The sequence below is a fragment of the Otolemur garnettii genome, unplaced genomic scaffold (assembly GCF_000181295.1).
Source record: "Otolemur garnettii isolate 467f Iridium unplaced genomic scaffold, OtoGar3 scaffold00004, whole genome shotgun sequence".
NCBI classification, from domain to species: domain Eukaryota; kingdom Metazoa; phylum Chordata; class Mammalia; order Primates; family Galagidae; genus Otolemur; species Otolemur garnettii.
The window spans coordinates 40,034,313-40,059,197 of NW_003852399.1; the positions used below are offsets into that span (position 1 = coordinate 40,034,313).

Genomic DNA, 24,885 nt, shown 5'->3' on the forward strand with positions numbered 1-24,885 from the left:
AGGTAAAGAGCTTGTTATTATTAAGTTTTAAGAATCACAAGGTAACATTTTAGAAAAAAAACATGAAAACAACTGCAAATCCCAGTCTTAGACTCTAAAATAACTATAACCCTGTAATCTTTTTTCTGTAAGCATCCACATTTATTACCTAATTGAAAGTATAATATATGCACAGTCATGCATTCTAGCTAGTTCTCTTCGGTTCATATTAAAAACATTTCGCAAGCCTGCTAAATGATCTTCTTAATGTTTATTTTAACTGTTGTGGTGCATTTTCTCAAGTATATGGGGTAAACCACATTCTAATAAATCATTGCCTGATTGTTACACTTTTGATTTGATGCTTATTTTGGCTACCAACTAACATGATTTTAAAAACAAGAAAAAAATTGAAAATGCAACATGTGCATATATTTTATCACTGAATGTTAAATTTTAATTTTAGATTAATGGTTATTTCAAGAATTTTGGTAATTACTTATCCTCCTCCTCTTCTTCTTCTTCTTCGGTTTTGTTTTTGTTGTTGTTGTTGTTGTTGGGACAGTCTCACTCTGTTGCCCGGACTAGAGTGCCATGGCATCAGTCTAACTCACTCTTGGGTTTGAGCTGTCTTTCTCCCTTAGCCTCTCAGGTAGCTGGGACTATAGGCGCCTATCACATGCCCAGCTTATTTTTTGTATTTTTTGTAGAGATGGGGTTTCTTTTTTGCTCAGGCTGGTCTCGAACCCTATGCTCAAAGGATACTCTGGCCTTGGCCTTCCACAGTGGTATGATTATAGGTAGGAGCCACCACATCCAGCCTACATATTTTCTTTTAAATTGCCCTTATGAAAACAGTTCTTCATTTTCCCTACTCATGAATAAAAACTTATAGTCAGTAGGTGGTTAACACTAGCAAAGGTGTATGGTCCGCACTGAGTGGGGGGGAGGGGCTGCTCAGAGGCAATTTTTTTTTTGCAGTTTTTGGCTGGGGCTGGGTTTGAACTCACCACCTCCAGCATATGGGGCTGGCACCCTACTCCTTGAGCCATAGGCACTGTCCCCACAGGCAAATTTGTGAACAAATCAGGGCCGTTTTCTCATCATACCTTTTGGTAGATACATATAGACCAATAACCAGAGGACTCAAGAAGACTTTGCCCCATGTCTTGATTCAACTTTGAGCTCTCCTTTTTAGCATGCTTACCTTGGACAGACATATTGTCTATAAAAACAAATTAAGGTGCATATCTATTTGTAAGAAGGGACACATTTGAAGTCCACACAAATGATTCTTACAGGCTGCTAGTGAATGTTTCCTATATTGTGTCTGAACTACTCAAAACTCATAAACTCCATCTATTATTTCCACCCTTACTTCAAATAAATTTTTGGTTACAAGGGAATTGGAAAATCATTTTAAAAGGCACACTCCACTTGAGACCAGTAAATGAAAAATTTCTATTGCTCTTTTTTGTCATTAAACCTTTCCAAGGCAGTCTGGGAAGTTTTCCCCCTGGATCATGTACAAATGGTTTTTGAACATACTTTTAAAGGCAAGCTGATTGCAATTGTGAATGGTCTCTTTTGCAATATTTCAACCTTAATATAATCTTTGTATTTTGTCCAGCATTGCTATCTATGACGTTTTGTATACAGCTTTGTATAAATAAAAAGTTAAAACATCCAAATGACCATTTTGAGGTTATAGATCACTAAAACAATTTTCTCATTTAAGTCTTATAATTTTGTAAGGTTAGTATTATTAAGTTATTTTGCCCAAGAAGGAAATTGGCTAAAAAAGGAAGCGGTGATGTCTCTGAGTTTAACCATTCAGCACATGTGCATCTAGGCCCGAAATTCATGTCTTCTGACTCCAATCAATACCCCCTGTCCACCGTACCATGCTGTTATTTTCAAATGTTTTACACGGAACACCATTCCACCAGATGAGAATTTAACAAAACAGACCCTGCTTCTTGCTAATATGCTTTCCAATATTCATGAATATGTATTGGGCTCTATAATCAATAATCTGAAACAACTGTAGACTTAGTTAGAGTTCTTTTGTTAACTGACCCTTTTAGTAACTTCTTTTTGGTTAATTGATACCAGGTCAAATGGTTCCTTAACAATGCCCACTTTGAATCATTTAAAATGTATGTATGATTTCCATATGATAAAGCCTCTCTGGTCTTTCTTTTTTTCTATTAACAGTTTAGTTATCACTGGAAGTTATAAACTGCTCAGCATTGACTGTTAATATCTCGGAAATTAAAAACATTCTCTGGGGACTGAATGTAAGGTTAGGTAGACATTTCCTTTTATTTTACTTGTTAGAATATAAGTATTTATGTTTAATTTTTAATAACATGTGGTGTCTTGCACTTAGAGTCATAACTTGGCTCTTTCCAAGAAAATGCCATTCGGTGCTATACATTATTGGGCAATGCTATGTGTCATGTATAAAAGATAAATGTTTAGTATAACCACTCAAGTCTACTCATTAATGATACTTTTCATGATCCTTGAATCCATGGATAGACACTTAAGGAAATCCCAATAAGATGAAACTTTGTGTGAAAAAGTTTTCTAAGCTAAAGCTATCTAAAAGTCAAACATCTTTATTACATTAGAATCTCCAAACCTGGCAGAGATAGGATGATAATAGATTGTGGCTGTATGTCAGTCATTACCATGTAGTTTCTTGGCTTCAGACTCAGGCTTGGTCACAGCTGGGGTTGGGACTCTGCAAACTGCATTTGTGGGGTGAGGGGGGCCGTGGGTGGGGGGGAGCAGCTGGGTCCTGCTATGGTCAGCCAGTAAAGGAGCTGAGAGGGAGACTGAAAGATTGGAGTGTGGAAAAGGGGCTTGCTTTTTGTGTTTTGCTTATCTGTGTTTTGGCTTCACACTCTTGTTAGCATGAGTCTTTTACCCTGGCAATAAAGTTCATTCCAGGAGCAGCAGCAGACTCCAGTTTGATTTTTGTAACACTTGCAGAATGGTGTGTCCCATTCCTCAGTACCACCAACCCATATCCCTCTCTCAGAGGTCTCGGTGTTAGTCCCAAAGGTTCTACCTGTGGGCTCAGATACAGCAGCGTTAGACAGCAAAATCTCTTCACAGTTTCAGCTCTGCTTCGCTCTTCTAAGCAAGTATTGATAATCCTAACCTCTTCCATTTCCCCAGCCCTGAAGGTGGCAGCTGCTTCTCAAAATTGCTAACTCTATTATACTACAGTGTGTTCTTTGTGCCTTTACAGTTCCTTAATACCTAGTTAGCAGACTTTTATATGCAATTATTCCTGTTAAATATAACCAGTGTGATTTCTGTATTTCCAGCCTAAGAAAAGGAGTGTGGGGGTTAACAGAGACAGTGAGTGCTTTCTCTCTGCAGGTAAGTGTGTTCAGCTGTAGCTGGACTGCTTCGGGGAGCAGAAGAAGGGAAAACGATACAAACATAATTATCTGGAGATGTCCCAATGAACTATTAAGGAAATACAACTGACTAACCAGTTTTTTCCTCAGTTAAATGGACAGTGCTATATGAATATCAGCATAAGAAACACATTCACCGTCATTGTTAACGGTTACTGTTAACTATTACTGGTATCTAACATTGATTAAACACGAAAAATATACCAGGCATAAGGTTGATGATTATAACCTATGAAACCTTATTTAATTCTTAGAATAATTTAATGAGTTAGATGTTAATTTCCTGCTCACTAATGGATGAGATAATAGATTTTGTGGTAATAAATAACTTGCCCAAGTGTGCACCTTTACTAAAAAGAGAAGAACAACTTAACCATAAGTACGAGGTGTAATATATGAGAAATCACTGTGAATGGAATTGTGAGCAGTGATTCTGTGAGCTATTTATCTTGCCCAGCGTCTCCATTCTGTTTTTCTTTTATGGCATTCTGTGTTTACAGAGAATTCTTGAGTATATCCACGAGTGGCAGATGCTTCTGTTTTTCTTAGCCAAATGCAAAAAAAGGGAAACAAACTAATGAGAGCACAGATTGCTCAGACAGTTTGTTAGCAATACAACCACACTGATCTATTGCACACTTATATGCCAAACAGATTGTGTATAAAACAAATGGTTTTGAAAATTGTTCACAGTTAGCTTTTTGTGTGTTGTGGAAAGTCATCTGAAAGATATTGCCTCTATAATTATTTGACTGTTTAAGGTCCTTGTTCTTTGGCAAGTAAGATTGATTGATCAATCTATCTAATGATTTTACTGGGCTACCATTTATTTCTAAGGAGTAAAATGAATTTTTTAATTTTTTAAAATTTTTATTAGATCTATATAGCTGTGTACATTAATGCTATCATGGGGTACAGTGTGCTGGTTTTATATACAATTTGAAATATTTTCATCAAACTGGTTAACATAGCCTTCATGGCATTTTCTTAGTTACTGTGTTAAGACATTTATAGTCTACATTTAGTAAGTTTCACATGTACCCTTGTAAGATGCACCATAGGTGTGATCCCACCAATCACCCTCCCTCCATCCATCCTCTCCCCGCCCCTCCCCTCCCTTTCCCTTTTCCCCATATTCTTGGGCTAGAATTGGGTTATAGCTTTCATATGAAAGCTATAAATTGGTTTCATAGTAGGGCTGAGTACATTGGATACTTTTTCTTCCATTCTTGAGATACTTTGCTAAGAAGAATATGTTCTAGCTCCATCCATGTAAACATGAATGAGGTAAAGTTTCCGTCTTTCTTAGTAAAATGAATTTTTTTAAAGATGACAAAACTAAAAACCTTACTTGTCTGAAGTTATAAGGCTAGTTACTTTGAGTCTCCTGCTTTCAGGGCAAAACTCCAGTTTAGGTAGAAATTCCTTAAATGTGTAAGGAAGTCACATGATACAAAACAGTTAAGCGATGTTAAAATGGTTTTATAGTGACAGACTACAAGAAAATGTATATTAATTGAAAACCTTATTCATAGTATTATGGAAAAAAGCTATTATGGAAAATGTCTTTAAGTGTCAGAAACTGAAATTTTCAAATAGTATAAAAACTGTCCAAATATTATCTTACTAGTAAATGGGATTATTTTAATGCTGCTGGATATTCATGTCACATTCGGAACACGTTATTATAAGTACTTGATATTTATAATAAAATCTATTTTATAGAAATTCTAAAATGATTTGACAAAATCATTCTTAATCTTTTTTTGTCATAAAAGGATAACTAGTGAAATAAATTGCTTGATAGTGTGAACATAACTGCTAAGGAGGGTACAGTTGTGGGTCTGATTCCCATGTAGGGAAGTCTGTGTGTCATTTAGCATCATAGATGGATATTGTTCTCTCCCCGTTTTGCATATCCACATGGTTATGGCATCTAATTGGATGCCTAGGTTAGGGTTGTAGTTCTGTCATTAATTAGCTGGGTGACCTTGGGAAAATGACTGTGTCAAATTTAAGGAGATGAATTAATAACAAAAACTGAGTATTCACTACATGTGGGGTTTACTGAGAGTCCCTAACGATACAAAGAGAAGCAAAATTGAATGTCATTACTTCCCTTATGGAGAAAGGCAGGCAGACGTGAATCAAATAGTGCCACTGCAGAAAGAAATACAGCTATACAAATTAGAAGGGTTGTGAAGGAACAGTTTTTAGGGAACAGGAACTTAATTTAATCTGAGAGTGATGATCATGCAGAGATCTGAAGGACTTAAATGAAGTGAACCAGGTGGTGGAGGGAGGTCTGAGGAGATGGAAAAACACAGAGAAAGGGCCCCAGGTAGGAAGAAACATCCTATCCTTCTAGCCATTTGAGCCTGCAGCAGAAAGAACAAGACCCTTTCATAGAGTTTCTTCCTTCTTTAAAATGTCTGTTGAAAACTTTGCATTTGTAGAAGCACCTCAGGTTTTTTCCTGTGTGAATAGTACTTAGAATTGAAGGCTTAAATGAGATTTACCTCCTTGTCGCTTAGTCCAGCATCTACCCATCATTTGTCCTTGCTTTGCATGTCTTTGATATGTATACATTTCAGTTACCAATGTTTAGTTAAATAACAGCAGTTCTCCAACAATACAATCAAATTTCAGTTACTACAACATCTAAACTGTAACTTCATCAAGTCCAAACTTTGCTGCAAGCTTTTCCATGAATGACTATGTAAATAATAAATGTGCATCATGATCACAATGGGCACTAATCACAGCACTGCTTTGAAAGGCTGTCGATGATCAGCTTATAGCTTATTCAGTTCATAGAAGACAGCAACCGGGCAGTTGTAATGCCTCCTGTATCTCAGTGATTCACCCATGTGACATTTTAACAGATGAACAAAAAAGGGAGTTAGTCAACAATGATGAGAGTACAGCAAAGAATTGGAGAGTATAACCCTGTTTGTGAAATTAAATAGGATGTAAATGGAATTACAGAAGAAATGGTTGACCACAGGAATGTGGGCACTCTTCCATTCAAAAGACTGTAGATATGGAGCCAGGGGAACTTAGTAAAGGCAAACTTACTGCCATAAATGAGAAAAGGGGACGTGCTATGATGAAAGGGATGGAGATAGAGAGGGGAAGTCACACTGGCAAATGAAATACACATTGAAAACACTCTTAGAGACAGTTCATAACATCGATAAAATATCGAAGCTTATTCAACTATAGAACAGGTCAAGGCAGAAAACAAATAGTTGTCCCACATTCTATGTTATACAATGGGAAGGCATGCACTGTTCCAACTACATTTGATAAGCTTTTCAAAAATAAATCAATTCACTTTCAATATTTTGTTGTTTTAAATTATAGTGTGCTAAATAATTGTTAGCTTTAGTTTCCTATGTACCATGTATAATATTTACAGAGAAGAAAACAGCAGTTTTTAATATTTTGATAAACATTTTTAAGTATCATAGGTCAAGATTATTTTCTTCCATTGAATGCTAACAATACTTTGCATGGTTTCATCTTACATGGTCTCTTTATGGCCTTGTGCTATCATAGGAATGGTCTGTAGATTTCACTGAATCTAACTAATACAACCTTCTCAATGTATCATGAAAATGATTTAGTTTAAAAGGTTGGAGTCATTTTATGAGTTCACAAAACTCTCAGTCTTGAAGGATTCTAAGTCAACAACAGACTTGGAAAACGATATTAGCTCAGCAAATTTTTAGAATATTATTCAAATATTAGAAACTAAATTTTAGGCTTAAGCACCTCTAAAGTCTTATAACTTCAAAATGCACTGTACTTCAGTGAGTATAATGAAATTAGGAAAATATGTCTATATTATATTTTATTGGGACTTAGGACTATCTTTTATTTTCAACCATACAAATATTAAACACCTCAATCAAGAACACTCATGAAGAAAATGCACAAAATAATCAAAAGATAATTTAAGTCCTGGAAAAAGATGAATGAAAAATGTACATACCGATTGTAGAAATCATCTCTGTAGTAATCATAGTCAAAGACATAGCCACTGAGGAGGGAAAGAAAAAAATTAGTTGGTGCTTATTTTAATCACATTAACTTTGGTACTAATTTATGATGTTATAGCAAGAAATTTCTGTTATTTTTAAATATTTATTTTTCAACATCATTATGTCCCCCCCCCCAAGGCTTTCTAATATAATGTCCAATTTGGTATAATATGATATAAAATTATTATTACATGTTTGACAATTAGGGACTGATAGTGGTTTGTGGTAATAGAATAAAGGATGAGAACAGATAGCAAAATAAATATTTTTTAACACTTGTAACTAAATGTGAATGAAGCCTCTTTTTCCCCTCTAGGGTAGGATATGATTTACTTATCTCTTTCTAATATAGTTCTCACTTCTTCCTAAGGAATGCACAATGAGGGTAAACAATGAACAAAAGGTATTGAAACTAGATAAATGGAAAGGTTTTATGAACTATGCATTATAGAAATATGGTCTCCTCAGGAATTTTGCATTTTTTTAATTCTAAGAACTTAGAATTAAGTACTTTAGAGAAAAGTTAAATAAAAGAAAACCCTACCTTGGCTGAATCTTACTAACAGTAATTTAATATTTTAGGGTATTTAAATTAAAATTAACAAATGCATTTCAATGATAAGATCAGTATGACTGAATTCTCTAAAGGAATATATAATAGAAGTTGCCTCCATCTACTTGCTGATGTACTCATATGCATTCCAATTTTTGTCATCAAAACAACTGTAGGATAATGTAACAAGAAGAAACTAAAGTGCCAAAGACCTAAGTAGTTCGTTCAAATTTATAACCCCAGTAAGTTACAGAGCTGAACCCACATCTAAGCTGTTTTTGCATCACCTTGCAACCCTACTCAATGTGAAAGAAATCTTAGTCTTATGATGAATAGAGTTAAGGGTACTTCAGGGGAGTTGATTTATTAATTTATTTTTTATTGTGGTAAAATATATATAATATCATTGTAATTGTACAACTCAGTGGCATTAAGTACATTCCCAAAGTTTCAAAAACATCACCACTATTCATTGTGAGAACTTATCCATCATTCCAACAGAAATTTTGTACTCATTAAGCTGTGGCTTTGTAGTCCTTCCTCTCCTCAGTTTTGGTAATCAATCTCTGTTTTACTTTTTGTCTCTAAGAATTTGGCTATTTCATGTACTTCACAAATGGTATGATCATTAATACAAATCCAAGTCATATAATCATATAATATTTGCTCTGTCTAGCTTATTTCACTTAGTATAAAGTTTACACTGTTCATTGATATTGTAGCACAAATTAGAATTTTATTCCTTTTTAGGGCTCAGTAATATTCCCTGGAGTCTGATGTATGTGTATGTGTGTGTATGTATTCATATGTATATCTCACATCCACATACTACTTTTCAATCTGTTAATCTATTGATAGACATCAGGGCTAGGTCTACATTTTGGCTATCGTGAATAATGCTGCTATGAATATTTGTGTGAAAGTGTCTGAGTCCCTGCTTTCATCTCCTTTGGGTCTATACTTAGAAGTGGAATTTCTAGATCATAAGATAATTCTATGTTTAGCTTTTTGGAGAAACCACCGTACTATGGAGTAATATCTTAATACTTTCAAATAAATTTAACAGACCTTACTTTGTAACTATTCCTATGTTAGGAAAACTAAAAGAACTTTATGAAGAAGGGGTTGTTATTCTGGTTTTAGGAATAAATATTTATATCTCCCAAATTCACTACTTGCAGGGGACAAAAGCCGGAGAGAGCACACCTAACCCATGAGGGCATGTGTTGCCTCCAGTACTGTCTAAGGAAACACTAGGTGTTTAGGTTCAAGTACTGAAATGTAAAGAGGGAACGTACTCCATGCAGGAGTCTGGGTGGAAGACTGAGCATTGTGTGGGCGAAGCAATGCTGTATCCATTTATGCAAAACAAGAGGACAATGAAACCATTGCTTAAAAAGTAAGGATAAAAATAGCCATGTTTGTCACAGATTGTTAAACTAGTAATGGTTTATGCTTTCATTTATATTGCTAGTATAGACACAGTTGTGGCACTGAGTTGAGGGGGTTTTACAAAAGACTATTGGCTATCACCAAACCCCAAGGTATAAACATCACCTACCACCAAACCCCAAGGCACAAACATCACCTCAAAATCTTCCTAATGCCACAATCAATATGCTTCTTTTATTGTGATTCACTTACTACTGCAGATATCAGTGAGTATCGTGACACCTGCCAAACACTTTTACTGGGAAGTTTCAAGTTTAAGGTGATGCTGCCTTACCATGGGTATCCATCATTGTATCCTACGCTTAGTTATTTCTAATAATATGTTGGTAGAACACACAAATGTATGTTTAACAGCATTCAGGGTTGGGTTACACACACATGAAGTTTTCAACAATCAAAGCAAAAGAGTAATTGAAAATAGTATGTCATCTTAAGAACTTTGTATAGCTTCATTTATAAAACATGGTGTGTGAGGAGGGAAATAGAGTAGTTACTAAAGCCCTACTCTTGGAGTTTTTATGTGCATAATCTTATTTCATCCTAACAACCTATAACACGTGTATTATTCTCTCAAATTTACAAGACACTGAGGTCTGGAGATGCACTATGTCCAAGATAATACAGGTTAGTGTTACAGTATAGCACTGTCATTCACATGTTCATTCATCAAAATTTGATTAAGATCATGTATGCCAGGGACTCTCTGGGCACTTAGGTTAGAAGAAAAAGGGTTTCTTTTTTTGCATGAATCTTATAGTCCAAGATGGCCCTAAGTTACTCTTCATCTTGACTAAACTTGAGACAGGTTTATTCTCGACTACAGTCACCTGCTTCTTTTTTTTTTGTAGAACATTTACATTAGAAAACTTCCTATTATATTCTTTCTTGATTCATTGAGATGTAACTCTTCTCCCAGGCTCTAGCCAATCTCTGTAACCTGGGAATGTCTTCCTTAGGAACCTGGGAGCTATCCCTTTGAAATGTAATCTTCAAGGAAGGTATTTCCCAATGACCATGTAAGGTATCTCCCAATGACTCTCTCACCTTTTGTTTAGCGAAGTTGACTTCAATCTCTATTCCCCTATCGCTTGAATGAAGTCTTCTTTGCCTGTTAAATTTTCCCAGCGTAATCTTTCTTGGACAGTGCTATAGACAGAAAGTAAGCTAACAAGCAAACAAATAATTTTGGCAACAAATGAGGTAGAAAAAAAAGAGAGGGAAGAAAACTATTTCAAAGAGGGAAGAAAACTAGTTCAAAGAGGACTAGACTTTCTGATGAGAAGATGTATAACTGAAGGCTTGCAAAACAAGAAAGTCCTACCAAGAAGGAGCTGGGGAAGAAAAGTGACAGGCAGGGAATAATAATCACAAAGGCACAAGTCAGAAAAGACTGATAGATTTAATAAAATAAAAAGGTCAGTCCCAGGCTACTGCTGTCACGCAGATAAAAATTAACAATGTCTTAGGCTTTACTCCATTTAAAAGATGGAGAGGTATGGACAGATGAAAGATGTGTTCTAGAGGTAGACTCATGAGAACTTATCACTGTTTTGGCTTAAGAGACTTGGGAGATTGTCGAGCTAGGAGGAAGATGTTCTAGAGGAAAATCTGGAGATTAATTTTTAATATGATAGCATTTACATGTTTGTGACATAATCAAGAAACACTTGTGGAACAACCAGATATGAACTAATGGACAATGCTTGCTGAGAAAAGAAGCTCTCTGAGACACGTGAGAACACTGAGGATAAAAAGGCAACAAAACCGTGAGATGGTTAGGAGGCAGTAGAGAGAGAGACTGAGGGTTGTTTCTGTGGAGTTTAGAACTCTGAGGTCAAGAGAAGAGGAGGAAAAAGTAAAATAGTTAAGTCAGTTGTGGATAGGAGATAAAACTCAACACAAAGCAGCTCTGAGCACAGACCCCAGCTTATCACCTACCAGATTTGACATTGAATCATCTGTCTAATCCTTCTGAACCTCATCTGCGAAATGGGATCGTACAATGAATCACTTTTCAAAGCAGTTTTTATCACATTGCAGTCATTTAGAGAATTTTTTTATCAGTTTTTATAGAGCTGAGATTGAAATATAGGTTTAGCTGAGTCCAAAGTCTGCCATTTTTTCCCATTGTGCCATACTTCTTCAGACATTTGTTAACTTAAATAATCTTAATAATATTAACATCTTAGTGCATATAATTCTATTTTTCCTGAGGTATTAAAAAGAGCAGTCTTGGGTGGCACCTGTGGCTCAAAGGAGTAGGGCGCCAGCCCCATATGCCAGAGGTGGTGGGTTCAAACCCAGCCCCAGCCAAAAAAAAAAAGAAGCAGTCTTAAGGTGTATGATCAAAATGATGAGAACATCTTAAAATGTATAAATTCATCTTTGTATTTATATATGTCCCACTTCCCCTTTTACATTCTTTATAGGCCAAGCACCCACAGATCTTTGTTACCTATTTTGATTTCCTGGTAGTTTCTAGCAATCATAACAATAATAGTAATAAAATCATGCTGAGCAATTTTGTTTTTTTGACAATGAATGGAAGTTTATTTGGCTCATGGTTCTGGAGAGTGGAAAGTTTGAGACTGAGAGGTCACTGCATCTGATGAAGGCCTTCCTCCTGCTTCCTGATGTGGCGAGACAGCGTGCAACAGAGAATGCAAGGTGGGGCTGAGCTTGCCTTTTACCAGGAAGCAACTCCTTTTGCAACTCACTCACACACTCAGTCCTGAGATACAGCAGAATTCATGAGGGCAGAGGCCTCACATTCTAATCACCACTTTGTAAAGGTCCCACCTGTTTACACCCTTGCATTGAAGATTTAAGTTACCACACGTTGACTGCAGGAGGCACATTCAAATCTCGGCAACCGTGATGAACCAGGGCATGTGGGGACAAGCAGGCCCCAGAGCCAAGATGATGGAGAATGGGAACTTCTAGGAATCTACTGGCATCATGGAAGGGCCTAATATATCTCCAGAGTACAGAATAAAATTTCAGCTGGTCTTAATCAAGACCCAGGGCAGAAAGACCCAGTCAACACAGAACACCTGGGTGAGTCAAATGAGTGCCGGTACAGGAGCTGGAGGAAGACGAAGGACATATCTTCAGAAATAGGGCAGTCGATGTGAGGATAAGAGCATGGGCTTGGGAGTCAGACTGTATCAACTACTTCTTTCTAGAGATAAAGAGGGATATTTTAAAATGATAAAAGGGTACATCCGTCAGGAAGAGGTAAACGTTTAAGAAATATATGCAAACAATAGAGTACTAAAATATGTGAAGGCTGAAGTAGAATATTCGACAATAATTGTTAGACTTCAATACCCCATTTTCAATAATGGACAGGAAAAGTAAGCAGATCACCAAGGAAAGCGTAGATTAAAATAACACTATAAACCACTTACATCTAACAAACACCTGTAGAACACATCCACTAAATCACAGTGGAATATGTATTCTGCTCAAGTGCCAATGGAGCATTCTTTCTGAAAGTCTACATGATAGGTCATAAAACAAACCTCAATAACTTTTTTTTAATTTCAAAATATTATGGGAGTATAAGTGTTTCTGTTAAAGGGACATAAATGTGCCCATCACTGAAATAGTGTTCATTGTACCTGTTAGGTGGGTTTTTGCCCCTCCCCTGCTTGACTGCCAATGACTTTCACTTCCCTCTCTGCACGTGCGTGCCTATCGCCTAGTCCCAATACAATAGAGAGCATGTGTGGTGTTTATTTTTCCATTCTTGAGATACTTGGCTTAAGATAATGGTGTCTAATTCCTTCCAAATTGCTGAGAAGGGCATTTTTTCAGGATAAATAACCCTTTTGATGTCAGAGTAGTAATCCATGGTATACTCATACCACAATTCACGAAACTAGTCATGAGTTAATGGACCCTTGGGTCAACTCTGCATCTTTGCAATTGCTAGTTGTGCTGCAATATAGATTCAAATGCAGGTATCTTTTTAATAAAACATCTTCTTTTCTTTTGGACAGCTAGACAGTAGTGGGATTGCTGGATTAAATGAGAAGTCTGTGTTCAGTTCTTTGGGAAATCTCCATACTGTTTTCCACAGGGCATTATACTATAATAGTCCCACCAGCAGTGTGTAAGAGTCCTTTCCCACTGCTTCTGCACAGAAAAGTGATTCTAACAAGAGTAAGGTGATAACTCATTGTGCTTTTAATTTGCATTTCTCTGATGATTAGTGATGTTGAACATTTTTTTCTTATGTTTGTTGGCCATTTGTTTATCTCCTTTTGAAAACTGTGTCCTTTGCCCACCTTTTAATGGGGTCATTTTTTTTTTCTTGCAGATTTGAATTTTTTTAGATTCTGGATATTAGGTTTTTATCAGATACGTGGTTTGAGAAAATTTCTTCCATTCTGTAGGTCATCTATTTGCTTTGTTGATTATTTCCTTAGCTGTGCATAAGATTTTTAATATAATCAAGTCCCATTTATTTATTTTTGTTGTGGCTATACTTGCCATTGGGGTCTTAGTCATAAATCCTAGACCAATATCTAGAAAAGTTTTCCCTACACTTGTTTCTAGAATTCTTATGGTTTAATGCCTTACACTGAAGTCTTTTAACCATCTTGACTTAATTTTTGTGAGTGGCAAGAGGTAGGAGTCTTGCTTCATTCTTCTGCATGTGGCTATCCAATTTTACCAACACCATTATGGAATTGGGCTTCTTTTCCCTGGCATATATCGTCATCTCCTTTGTCGAAGATCAGCTGGCCATATGTGGATGGTTTTATATCTTAGTTCTCTGTTCTCTCCCATTGGTCTTTGTCTGTATTTCTGTACCAATACCATGCTGTTTGGTTACTATCTTCTTATAGTATAGTTTGTAGTCTGGTGTCCCCAGATCGCAGCCTGGCACATAACGTGCTCAATAATTACCACCACTTTAAAAATGCTTAAAATGAGTCAGGTGCAGTGGCTCATGCCTGTAATGCTAGCACTTTGGGAGGTCGAACAGGGAGGATCACTTGAGCTCAGGAGTTCAACATGAGCTTGAGCAAGAGTGAAACTGTATCACTAAAAAAATTGAAAAATAACCTGGGCATTGTGGCAGATGTCTGTGGTTCAGCTACTTGAGAGGCTGAAGCAAGGGATATTGCTTGAATCCAAGAGTTTGAGGTTGCTGTGAGCTATGATGATGCCACGGCAATCTACCCAGGTTGACAGAGTGAGACTCTGTCTCAAAAAAATAAGTGAATGTAAATAAAAAATACTGTATCACTAAAAATGCTAATAATCATCAAGGCCTTTTGGCTGGCAGCAGGTCTGGCCTCAGTGCTGATGGTAGTGGACTGATCAGGGAGGTGGCTGCGGTAGCTTCCCCATCACAACTGTCTGCTGTAGAGAGGTCCTGGAGTTGCTCTAACTCATCATTTCCTAGAAAGGTGCATTTGGCAGTTTCTGGCAATTTTCCAAATGACTAATTCAGCTGAGGGTAAATCCTTGGACTATTCCTGGGCCTCAGTTTCCCCTCAATGCAAAGCAAGCAGTTCACCACCGACAGGAGAGATAGTTGAAGGAGCTAGCTTACACAAATTAGAATTTTCACTGAGCAATTATTAATTCCAATAAATATATTCGAGTACTTGCTATGTACTAGGTGTGGTGGTACTCATATTACATGCATTAAACAGCTATTGATGGAGGGGTCAATCATTTTCATACAATGAAAATTCTCAATATTTTCAGATAGAACCAAATAATCTCAGAATGAGAATAGGTGGTTAACTTATCTTTATAGTTCTGAGACTATTCATTTTATGTTATAATCTCTGACAGCAGAGTTTAATTGCAAGAAGAAAATATGACACTGTCCAGTTAAACAGGTGTTTTTAATACAGATGGTGGTAATCATTTCACGCATATGTTTTGTATCTTTAGGAAATATAACGATAATTTAAAAGCCTTCTGGAAATTTAAAAGTGCACCAGAACAGACAATTCGTTTTTATTTTTCTTACTTGCTGCTTAAGTTATATTGTCCAACTGGCTTATTTCTTGTTCCATCCTGACTGCAAAGATGTACTTACAAAAACCAGTTATAGCTAAGTATCCAGAATTGTTTGATCCCCAAGTTCCACAGCCTGCCGTCATGAACTCAATTTTATCTGTCAAAGTTAGAAACGAAATGAAATGCACAAACAGATCTATCTTGGTAATCATGCCAAGACTGCTTTTGTCTTAATGGTTTGGGCTTTTAGCAGGAATGTCATGGCAGGAGTTGGCTCAGGTCAGAAGCTGTAAAATCAAGCTGAATTTCCAAGGAAGAGGAGGAGATGAAAGAGATGAAAAGATCACCCCGGGGCAAGTCTGATTCCTGTCAGTTATGGTTTCCCAGGGTTCTTACCATTCTCCGCAGTCCTTTATTTTGCTTTTTCTCTGCCCAGATGCTATCTCTTTCATTAAAATCCCCTCTTCTTATTTGTTTGAGTGAACCCCTATTTAAAATTGGCTGTTTTTCAAAAGATAGCATTGCTAGAAGTCATATCCAGGTTTACAAGCTTTTTTATATGTCCTAGAATTATATTGTCAGAAAAAGTTTGTCTTTCAGTTCAGAAAGATTCCCTCCATCACCATTTTTTATTCCCTTATAAACAGATAGTGGTGTTGTCATCCTTATGGGGTGATCCTTTTAGCTTTAAGACAATAACCTTTACAGGGTGATGGTTTTAGCTTTTAAGACAAAGATCTTTCAATTTTCATCTTATTTGTTTTGTATGACATTCTGCTTCCTAGGCCACTGAAAACAAAAACAATAAAAAATTATATGTTTGGGGCACTCACTGTCCATGGGAAGTTAAGAGTTCAAATCAGGAAATTGCCAAGGATTTTGTGGTTTGTGGGCATAGCCAGTGGCCTGTGGTAGGTACTTGACTTTCTAAAAAAGTGAAACAATGGTTTAGAATATTTACTCCAAGTAAATATTTCATATGGTTTATTTTAAAATCTGGAACATCTTTATGAATTTTTCTCATTTTCAATGTACCTTTATTCTAGTTGCTGAATCCCTTAAAAAGTAATTGGACATCAGAATTGCTCAATTGCTCAGAGTTATATGCTCATGCTCTTTCTTTTATTACTGAAGATTAAATGAGGACCAAGGAACTTTCCTGGAATTTCATTTAAACATTTTTATTTACAGAAGAAGAAATCACAATTAGGTTTTAAATATATAAAATTAATCTGATCTAATCCCTTTGAATACATAGTCCATTTCATATGAGCTGACTAATACACAAAGTATTTCTTTTTATTTTCACTCACATAACATTAAAATATAATCTTAAGAATACTAATTAATAACCTCCCTGGCACAAGTAGGGAATACTGTCATGGTCTCTCAGCAGACATCTTGTCAATAATAACTATTGCTAGAGCCTTTTCTGACTGTAAGTGGCTTCCTAAATTAAATTGAATAATCAGTTACTGAGTGCTTATTATACGTCAGCTGTAACGCAAGGAATTATGGATAACAATATCAGAAGAACACGGCTTCTAGCCTTAAGGAATTTTGATCTAAGTCTAAGGGATTAGACAAACACATGATCATAATTTGAGGCAGAATTTGATAACTGTCAAAATAAAAATACAAACTGCTGTGAGAGTTTATAAGCTGAAGAAATAGGATGTGGTGAATGGGAAACAGGAACCAATCACAGCTTTTTGAAAGAGATGACATTTGAACTGGATCTTATAGAGGGCAGGGATTTGATAAGTGAATGTTCAAAAGGTAGGTCCTTCTAGGTGGTCAAAAAAATGGTGGTAGAAAAATGTCAAATGAAGTATGTTTTCCCTCTCTATCCTTCAGAATACCTAGGGTAAGACCTAGAAGCTCTGAGTGCAGAGAATAATGCAGGCTAACTGGCTACACTTCCAGAGCACATTTCCTCAGGGTAAAGGCAAAATCAGAAGTATCCTCAAAGGTACCTACAGGATGCTGTTTCTAACTTGCTGTAAAATTTTAGTGCATGTTTCCAGCTGTCAGATATCTAAAGTCGAATGTATTTTTAAACTTTGCCAAGATACTACGTGGGCAAAAATCTGTTCGTTTTTACTTTAGGGAATACACATAAACTTTTAAGTTTACTTTTATGTGTGTTTGTAATGGACAGAGATGCACACATATTCAAAATTCAAGAAAAGTAAAATAAGTTATTTAGAAAAAGTTTCATTGACAAAATACTCAGTTTACTCCCAAGGACTTTTGGAAAGGAAAAGAAGGTGAACAGAGACCTGGAAGATTATGACAGGTTCATGGAGTTCCTGGCCAACCATGAACCGGGACCTGTCATCTTAGCAAGAGAAAGTGGCTCAGAAGTTCAAAGGATTAAAGTAACCCACTCAACCCAGTTAAGAGTCCTGATCTTTAACTTGCTGTGAGTAAAGCTTACTGTCTCACATATCGAAAGGGTAACTAATTTATATACCAGCAATCGGACATATGAAGATTGAACTTTGGAAATAAGAGTGAAAGGAGGAAAAAAAATCAGAATTATTTTTCTTTCTTCGCAGGGATTCTGATTTGGGAAGGCAATATCACCTTCCCAAATAGTGTGTGCTGGTATCCTCCTCTGTGCTGTGTTGTGTCAGGAAGGCTATCTAAACATGTAATTCCAAAACTGCATTTAGTTTTCTGTCTTCTGGTCTGAAATGAATAGGGAAATACACACATATTTCTTTTCAGTTCATGAATCCTTTCAGAAAGCTGCAGTGAGAAAATGAAGGTTTCTTTTTTCACAAATAGCGTGACATATTTGGTAAGAGAAGTGTAAATGTGAGAGGGGGAGAACCAAAAATGTAGTTATCTGAAGGCTTGGCGTGTAGACATACACTCCATCTAGACGAGTGAAGCTGTCTCCAACCTGGTTTACCTTCTCCTAAGTCTCCACATATTCTACCCATCATATATGCTGCTAAGGGCTTGAAAGCACTTTTTAAAATACCCACCAAAAGTAAAAAAATAACAACAACAACAAACCCTTAAATTGTTCCCCATGGCCTATATGGGGACAGATTCTCTGACATTTAGGACTTTCCAAAATGTATCGACATTCTTTCCCTATTAATTCAATCACTCTTTTAATCCTTTAGCATTTCTCAGCACCTCCTCTCTGGCTGGCACTACTCTGGTACAGAAAATCTTCTTGCTCTCAGGCAGACACATTCTTGTACCTCAGTACAATCCTTTGCATTAGCTCAGATGATGGTCAGCAGAAAGTTTTGTGTTATGTTCTGTTTATCAACATAGGTGGTATCTTCTTTCTATTGCAAATAGAAAAGTGTTAAGTAGAAACGCATCCATTCTTAAAGGCCTAACTCACATCTTCTCCAATTATGAAGTTTGCTGTATTAGACTAAATTCCATTTTCTGTAATATCCTTTGATTATAGATGTTTTGTACTTACATCTGACTCATGCTTGTCAATGTTTTGCTTTTCTTGTCACTTAGCTAATAAATACCGATTTATTTCCATTAGTCATTCCCTTCACAAGCCAATTTTTCTATTTCATTGATCAGCCCCGTCTTTCTTCTTTGAACTTGCTCTAATTTATCTGAATTTGTTAACACTGATGTATTCAGAGTAAAATATTCTGGGAGGACTCATGTTAAAATCCTGTAGAGTAGGATCCATCTGTTTTTACCAAATTCAGTCATTATTGTGCAGATCTTATTCTTATAGTTTCTTACACATACTTCTAGTTAAACATACCATATTTGACCATTTATGAATCTATCTTAGTAGATTGTGATATCTGAAAAGGAAGGATGTTTTAGTCATCCAGTAGATATTTTGTGAATTGAATGTTATACTTCTATGGAAATTTCTGCTAATAATATTAATACTAATACTAAAATACTAATGATATTTTCTCTACTAATAGTAAATATACTAATACTAAATAATATTTAGTATTTGCTGTGTCTATGGTTTACCAGATATTCATGGAAGAAATATTGAGGTGTTTATGTCAGTTGTAAGCTCAATGGAAGTCATGAAGGTGATACAATACCACAAAGCTAATGAAACTTTTGTCAGCAGTACATGAAATATAGTGTCCGTAAAAGAGGGGTTGTAACTCCATTGGATTTTCAACTTTGAGATGTTATTAGAAATACTTAATTTAGGTGTATGCGCCAATCCAGTTTTAGAAAGATTTTGAACGCACACAGACTAAGGGAATTAGGATGGCAAAAAGTCTCAAAAAATGACCCTCTATAAAACATGGTTGAATTAATAAGGACGTTTGGTCTAAGGAAGAAAGGCTTTGAGAAAGAAGGTGGCTAACTGTGTAAATATTTGAAAGCCTTTGGTGTGAAGGAGAAATTGAATTTTCTGATTTTGTTTCCCGAAGGCAGAACAAGTGCTAAAGGGTAGTAATCACAGGGAAGACTGTTACTGCTAAATATAACAAAGAAATAGAATAATGAGTTCCAAGTACCTTGAGCTTCTAATAGGTGGGGAAAGACCAGAATCAAAATGGAATATATCATAACCAAGCATGGTGTGACCTAATATGACACACACGTGCCACCAGAAGAGCATGAAAACTATTTATTAGGGGTTTGGTAGAGAAGAGAATTAATGATTACACAGTTCTGGGGTATCTTCCAAGTTGAAATTTCATGATCTTTTTAAAATCAAGTTATATTGTTAAAATGTAACATGTAGATAGTCACAGAGAGGTTTTGGAAAGCTGGTGGCCTGAATTTGGCTCCGTTTTCCTTAGTACCAGTTCCATCTCGTCCAAATTGATGCTGGCTCAAAGAAGAAATGAAAATTGCCCTTTCATATTATCTAGGAAGCAATAAAAAGAATACTTTTCTCAAAACCTACAGGACATAGTGACAACTTGACCGAGAAGTTAAGCTGCAGATGCTTTCATTAGTAAAGAAGAAAGATGAAAAAGAAAAGAACTCAGTTCTAATCTCATTAGAACAAGAATAACCCAGTAAGTGAAAACATATCAGAAAGAGGAAATTAGCATCAGGTACACGTCCGAAAATCTATTAACATAACCTGATGCAAAAATAAATTAAATGTGTATTTATGAGTACTTGCTAGAGATGCATTTGATAAAATTTGAGGCCTTCCTTATAATATATTTCAAAGTAAAATACTAATAAGAAAACTACCTAAATACAATAGGCTATGTACCATAAATGAGGAGGGAATATTATGCTAGAAAAAAAGGTTAAAACCATTTAAAATTGGAAGGATAGCTATTATTGCCATTATTAAAAAATATCTTGAAGAGTTTTGCAAATCCTTATGTACTAAACTCTGTTGTTCCCTAATGCACACTTACTTGATGTGTTGAATTGTTCACTTTCTGCAGACATTATAACCTTCCTGTATAAACATGGCTCGTTGTGGGTTTTATTTTTTCCCACTGATTAATATGCCAATTATTATCCCTAAATTTTGCATTTGTAGGAAAGATAGTGTCTTTAATATTACTATTAATAAGAAGTTTTTAAAAAATATTCTCTTCTCTGTTTTACCAGATGAATTTTATAAATGTCATTTTTTCCTCACCACTATCATTTTCTACCATAATCATTTTCAGTGAATTACTCTATCCCTTTCATGAAGTTCCTAGTTAAAGAACACGACTAAGTAATTGTTCAACATATATTTAAAATATAAATGTTGATGCTTAAGAAGCTGGTATCTGGGATAGAAAAAACCAGGAGAGTAGCCACCTTGATAGAATTTTCTCTGAGTTTGGTACCTGGTACACTGTCAATGTCTTCTCCTTACATTCACAAACGAAAAGTGACAGAGCTGAACATAGATTTTTGAGTCTCAATCTTTTCCCTCAAAACTCAATGTCTATACAATAGTATACGTTACAGAGAAAACAGAATCCAGTGTTATTTTTTAATCTTAAAGTTGGCCCTTTCTTTGTATAGATGTGTATGGGTTGCTTCGCATTTCAAATTTTTAAAACCTCATTTAAAAATCAATTAATGATATTTTACTCTTTGTTAGTAACTCTGTCATGTTCTGGACAGTTTTTCTCTTTGGAAATGCCTGTTATTTACAGATTATACTCAGTGGTGTTTCCTTCTTTTCTTTGTTCTTATTTTTGCGACGTTAATTTTCCTTTATTTTGCTCATGGAATATTTGTCAAGTTTCTCCTTGCTATTACTTACTGAGTGTCCCCTCCCCTTTACCATCAAGTCTCCATTTAGGGTTTCAAATGAGGGATATTGGATGAGGCTTGTATTAAAGAGCTAACTGATCAGTTGATTTTCTAAATAAGTTTCTTCTTATCAACTACAATGTTTTTTTACAGGTACTTTCCTCTGAGCATTACTGAGCTAAGCAAACAGACATAGTCTGTAGGAAAAAATCTTATTAGTAGAATTCTCTTTGAGCTCTTAGAATATTGCTCTGTTTGCTTGTACTGAAGAAAATTTTCATAATCTTCCATTTCATTCTCATGAATTGTTTTCCATTTTGGTTAAGTCATTATTCAATGTTTATACTGTAATGACCATATTAAATATCATTCACAGTTGGGCAATATACTGTGCAATGATCATACTTTCTTCATGTACAAATTGTTCTTTTCTTGCGCTTACAATGCCCACTTTTTCATTCTTCCTAGAGCTGTCCATTGTCCTGCCATAATCTGGACTGTTTTTCTCTATGTCTGCTACAAAGCTACCATCCTGGTGACTCTCTTCTCTGGCCACCCTGCGACTTGCTTCTCTTTTATGTTAGAGCTTCCCTCCTCTTCTTCCTCCTTTTTTTTTTTTTTAAGGTGATTAATTCAATGATTTTAGTGAAATAACATTCAGATGTCTTAGAAAGGGTCTGTGAATTCTTAGATGTCTGAAAACACACTTGATTATTAGTGGATTAGTATTTGGGACTTTGCAAAATTTGTAACCCCCAAATCACTACTCACAGGGCTCTTTTGGTGAGTTGGACACATGCATAGAGTGACAAAAATTCTGAGTCACTGGATGAACCTGTTCTCACCTGGGGTTGAACAAGGTGGCATTCTGGCTCCTTGTTTCAGCTCTCATACTGTAAGTAAGTATCCTTATGATACACGCAGTGCCCTGTTTTTACATTTTTGTGCTTTCTCTTGGTGATTTAGCTGTTTAAAATTCTCCCCACGTATAGTGCTAAAGTGCTGTCTTAGTGTTCCTAAGCACAAGAAAGCTGTGATGGTCCTTCTAGAGAAAGTACATATTGTCAGAAATCCTTTCAGGCAGGAGTCACAGTGCTGCTGGCTGTGAGTTAATGTTAATGCATCAATAATGCATATTAAATGAAGAATCTTTAAACACAAACACACATACAACAAGTTTAGGTATTGACTGCTTGGCAATAATGTCGTGACCAGAGGCTCAGAGGTATCTAGCCCTACTATTTCCCCTAGGGGAAACGGTTCAGTATTTGCTAATCAGTGTTTGCAGAGACATTATAGACTCTACGTACTTCAAAAATAACAAGAACCAACTGTATCTCTTTCCATCTTCATACTTGATTGATAGTGTGTTCAACTTGGTTAATGGTCTGGACCCTCATGATGGAAATAATTTTTCCTCAAAAATTTGAAGGTGTTATTCCATTGTCTGCAGGTTTCTCTTCCTGATATGGCTTTAACTCTGCTACTTGGATATTTAAGGCCTTCTTACCTATTTTAAACTGTCTTAGTTGGGGCATCTTTCATTTACGGTGTGGAGCACTTTTCTATTTGAAAACTCATTTCGTTCAACTTTAGAATATTTTCTTACATTACTTATTTGATAATGTTGTCTTTTTCAGTTTTCTGTTTGTGAAACCACTGTTAGCTTGGTATTGACCTCCTGGAGGGAGGCTCCAATTATTTTTAAGTCTTTACTATTTTCCATCTCCTTATCTTTTTGGTCTTTTAAATTCATATTTCAAACTTTGATGGAATTTTTATTTCTGCTATAATACTTTTATTTGCTAAAAATTTTTCTTTCTGTTCTCTCTCTATATTTTTAATAATATTTTTAAATACAGATGCAATATATGAGGATTGTCCAGAAAGTATCCAACCATGTAGAATGAAAAAAACAGTATTAACAGTGGCTGGAGACTTTCCAGGCAGCCCTTGTATTTTCTTATTTCTAGAGCTATTAATTATGGACTTAATTTTTTTCTTTTTCTTAGTTTAGTTTAATTTTATGCTCCCTATATTGTCTCTATTTCTGTGGAATTCTGATTTTCTCTGGAGTTTCTCTTTCATATTAGAATATTTCCTCAGATGTCTGGTGGTTTTTTGCTAGTTGATCATATTTCAGAGCAAGACACCAAAAATCTGCCAGGAAGCCTTGTGAGTGAGTGTGTATATGTGTGTATTGTGTGTGTGTGTGAGAGAGAGAGACCACACAGGGTTTGCTGACAGATGAAATTCATTAAAGTGTGGTGAAGCAGAGTCCTAACAATTTAGTGGGATTGTCTAATGTCAGTATCTGGTGACAAATTTTCTCATAGAGAGTAAACTGCTAGTTCTAAAATAAAGAGAAGTCTCATCCTGGTCTAATATTGAAAAATAATGGCATTTTGGGTTATCCCAATTTTTTCATATGCCATTAAGATAGTAGTAAATTTTTTTTTTCTCAAATGTAAAGCAAGAGGACAGATCAGGGTCTTAGGAAATAACATGCTATCTGGCACCCAGCAAATATTTAACAATTGTGTATTAATTTTTTTATTTTTTCTGCAGGTTTTTTGGCCCGGGCCAGGTTTGAACCTACCACCTCTGGTACATGGGGCCAGAGCCCGACTCTTTGAGCCACAGGCATTGCCCCATTTGTGTATTAATTTTCATTCTAATGGTGAGATCTATCACAAAGCAAAAGGAGTTTCTTTTTGAAGACACCCAATTTTCAAAATCAAGAAAAAAGAGAAAGAAGAAGTAGGAGTGGATGTGGTGAAGGGAGGAAGTAGGAGAAGGAGAGAAAAGGAAGAGAGAGGGAAAGAGACAGAAAAGAAAAGGAAAAGAGGAAGGAGAGGGAGAAAAACAGCATGAGGAGGAAAGCAAGAGGCATCAGAGGGGAGGCAGGATGGCAGGCTGGGACACGAATCGCCACATCTTCTCAGAAGGAAGGAAAAGTCTCAGATGAAAAAACATAGCCTAGGTGTAATTCTGAGGGGAAAGTGCCAGAACCTCCTGGAGATTCCAGAGCAGGTGTCCTCGAATTACTGCCCATGGGCTACAAGCAGGCTGCCTAGGACATTTATCCGGCCACCAGGTGTTTTTGCCACCGCTGCCTGTCCTGCTTAGCAGCGGACGGGTCCGGCCCGTAGTCCGGCCCTCCAGCAGTCTGAGGGATAGTAAACTGGTCCCCTGTTTAAAGTTTGAGGACCCCTGTTCCAGAGGAAGAAGT

The 24,885-nt window shown here is 36.1% G+C and overlaps 1 protein-coding gene across 15 annotated transcripts in view; it reads right to left on the minus strand.

Moving 5' to 3' along the window:
- The window catches only part of RALYL (RALY RNA binding protein like), a 698,583-nt gene that overhangs the window by 80,896 nt on the left and 592,802 nt on the right, over positions 1-24,885 (minus strand). For all 15 annotated transcript variants that reach the window (XM_023517681.1, XM_023517659.1, XM_012810159.1 and 12 more), the window contains one exon: positions 7,414-7,461. In XM_023517681.1, the coding sequence (XP_023373449.1) occupies positions 7,414-7,461 (48 nt within the window). The remainder of the gene's footprint in view (positions 1-7,413; positions 7,462-24,885) is intronic.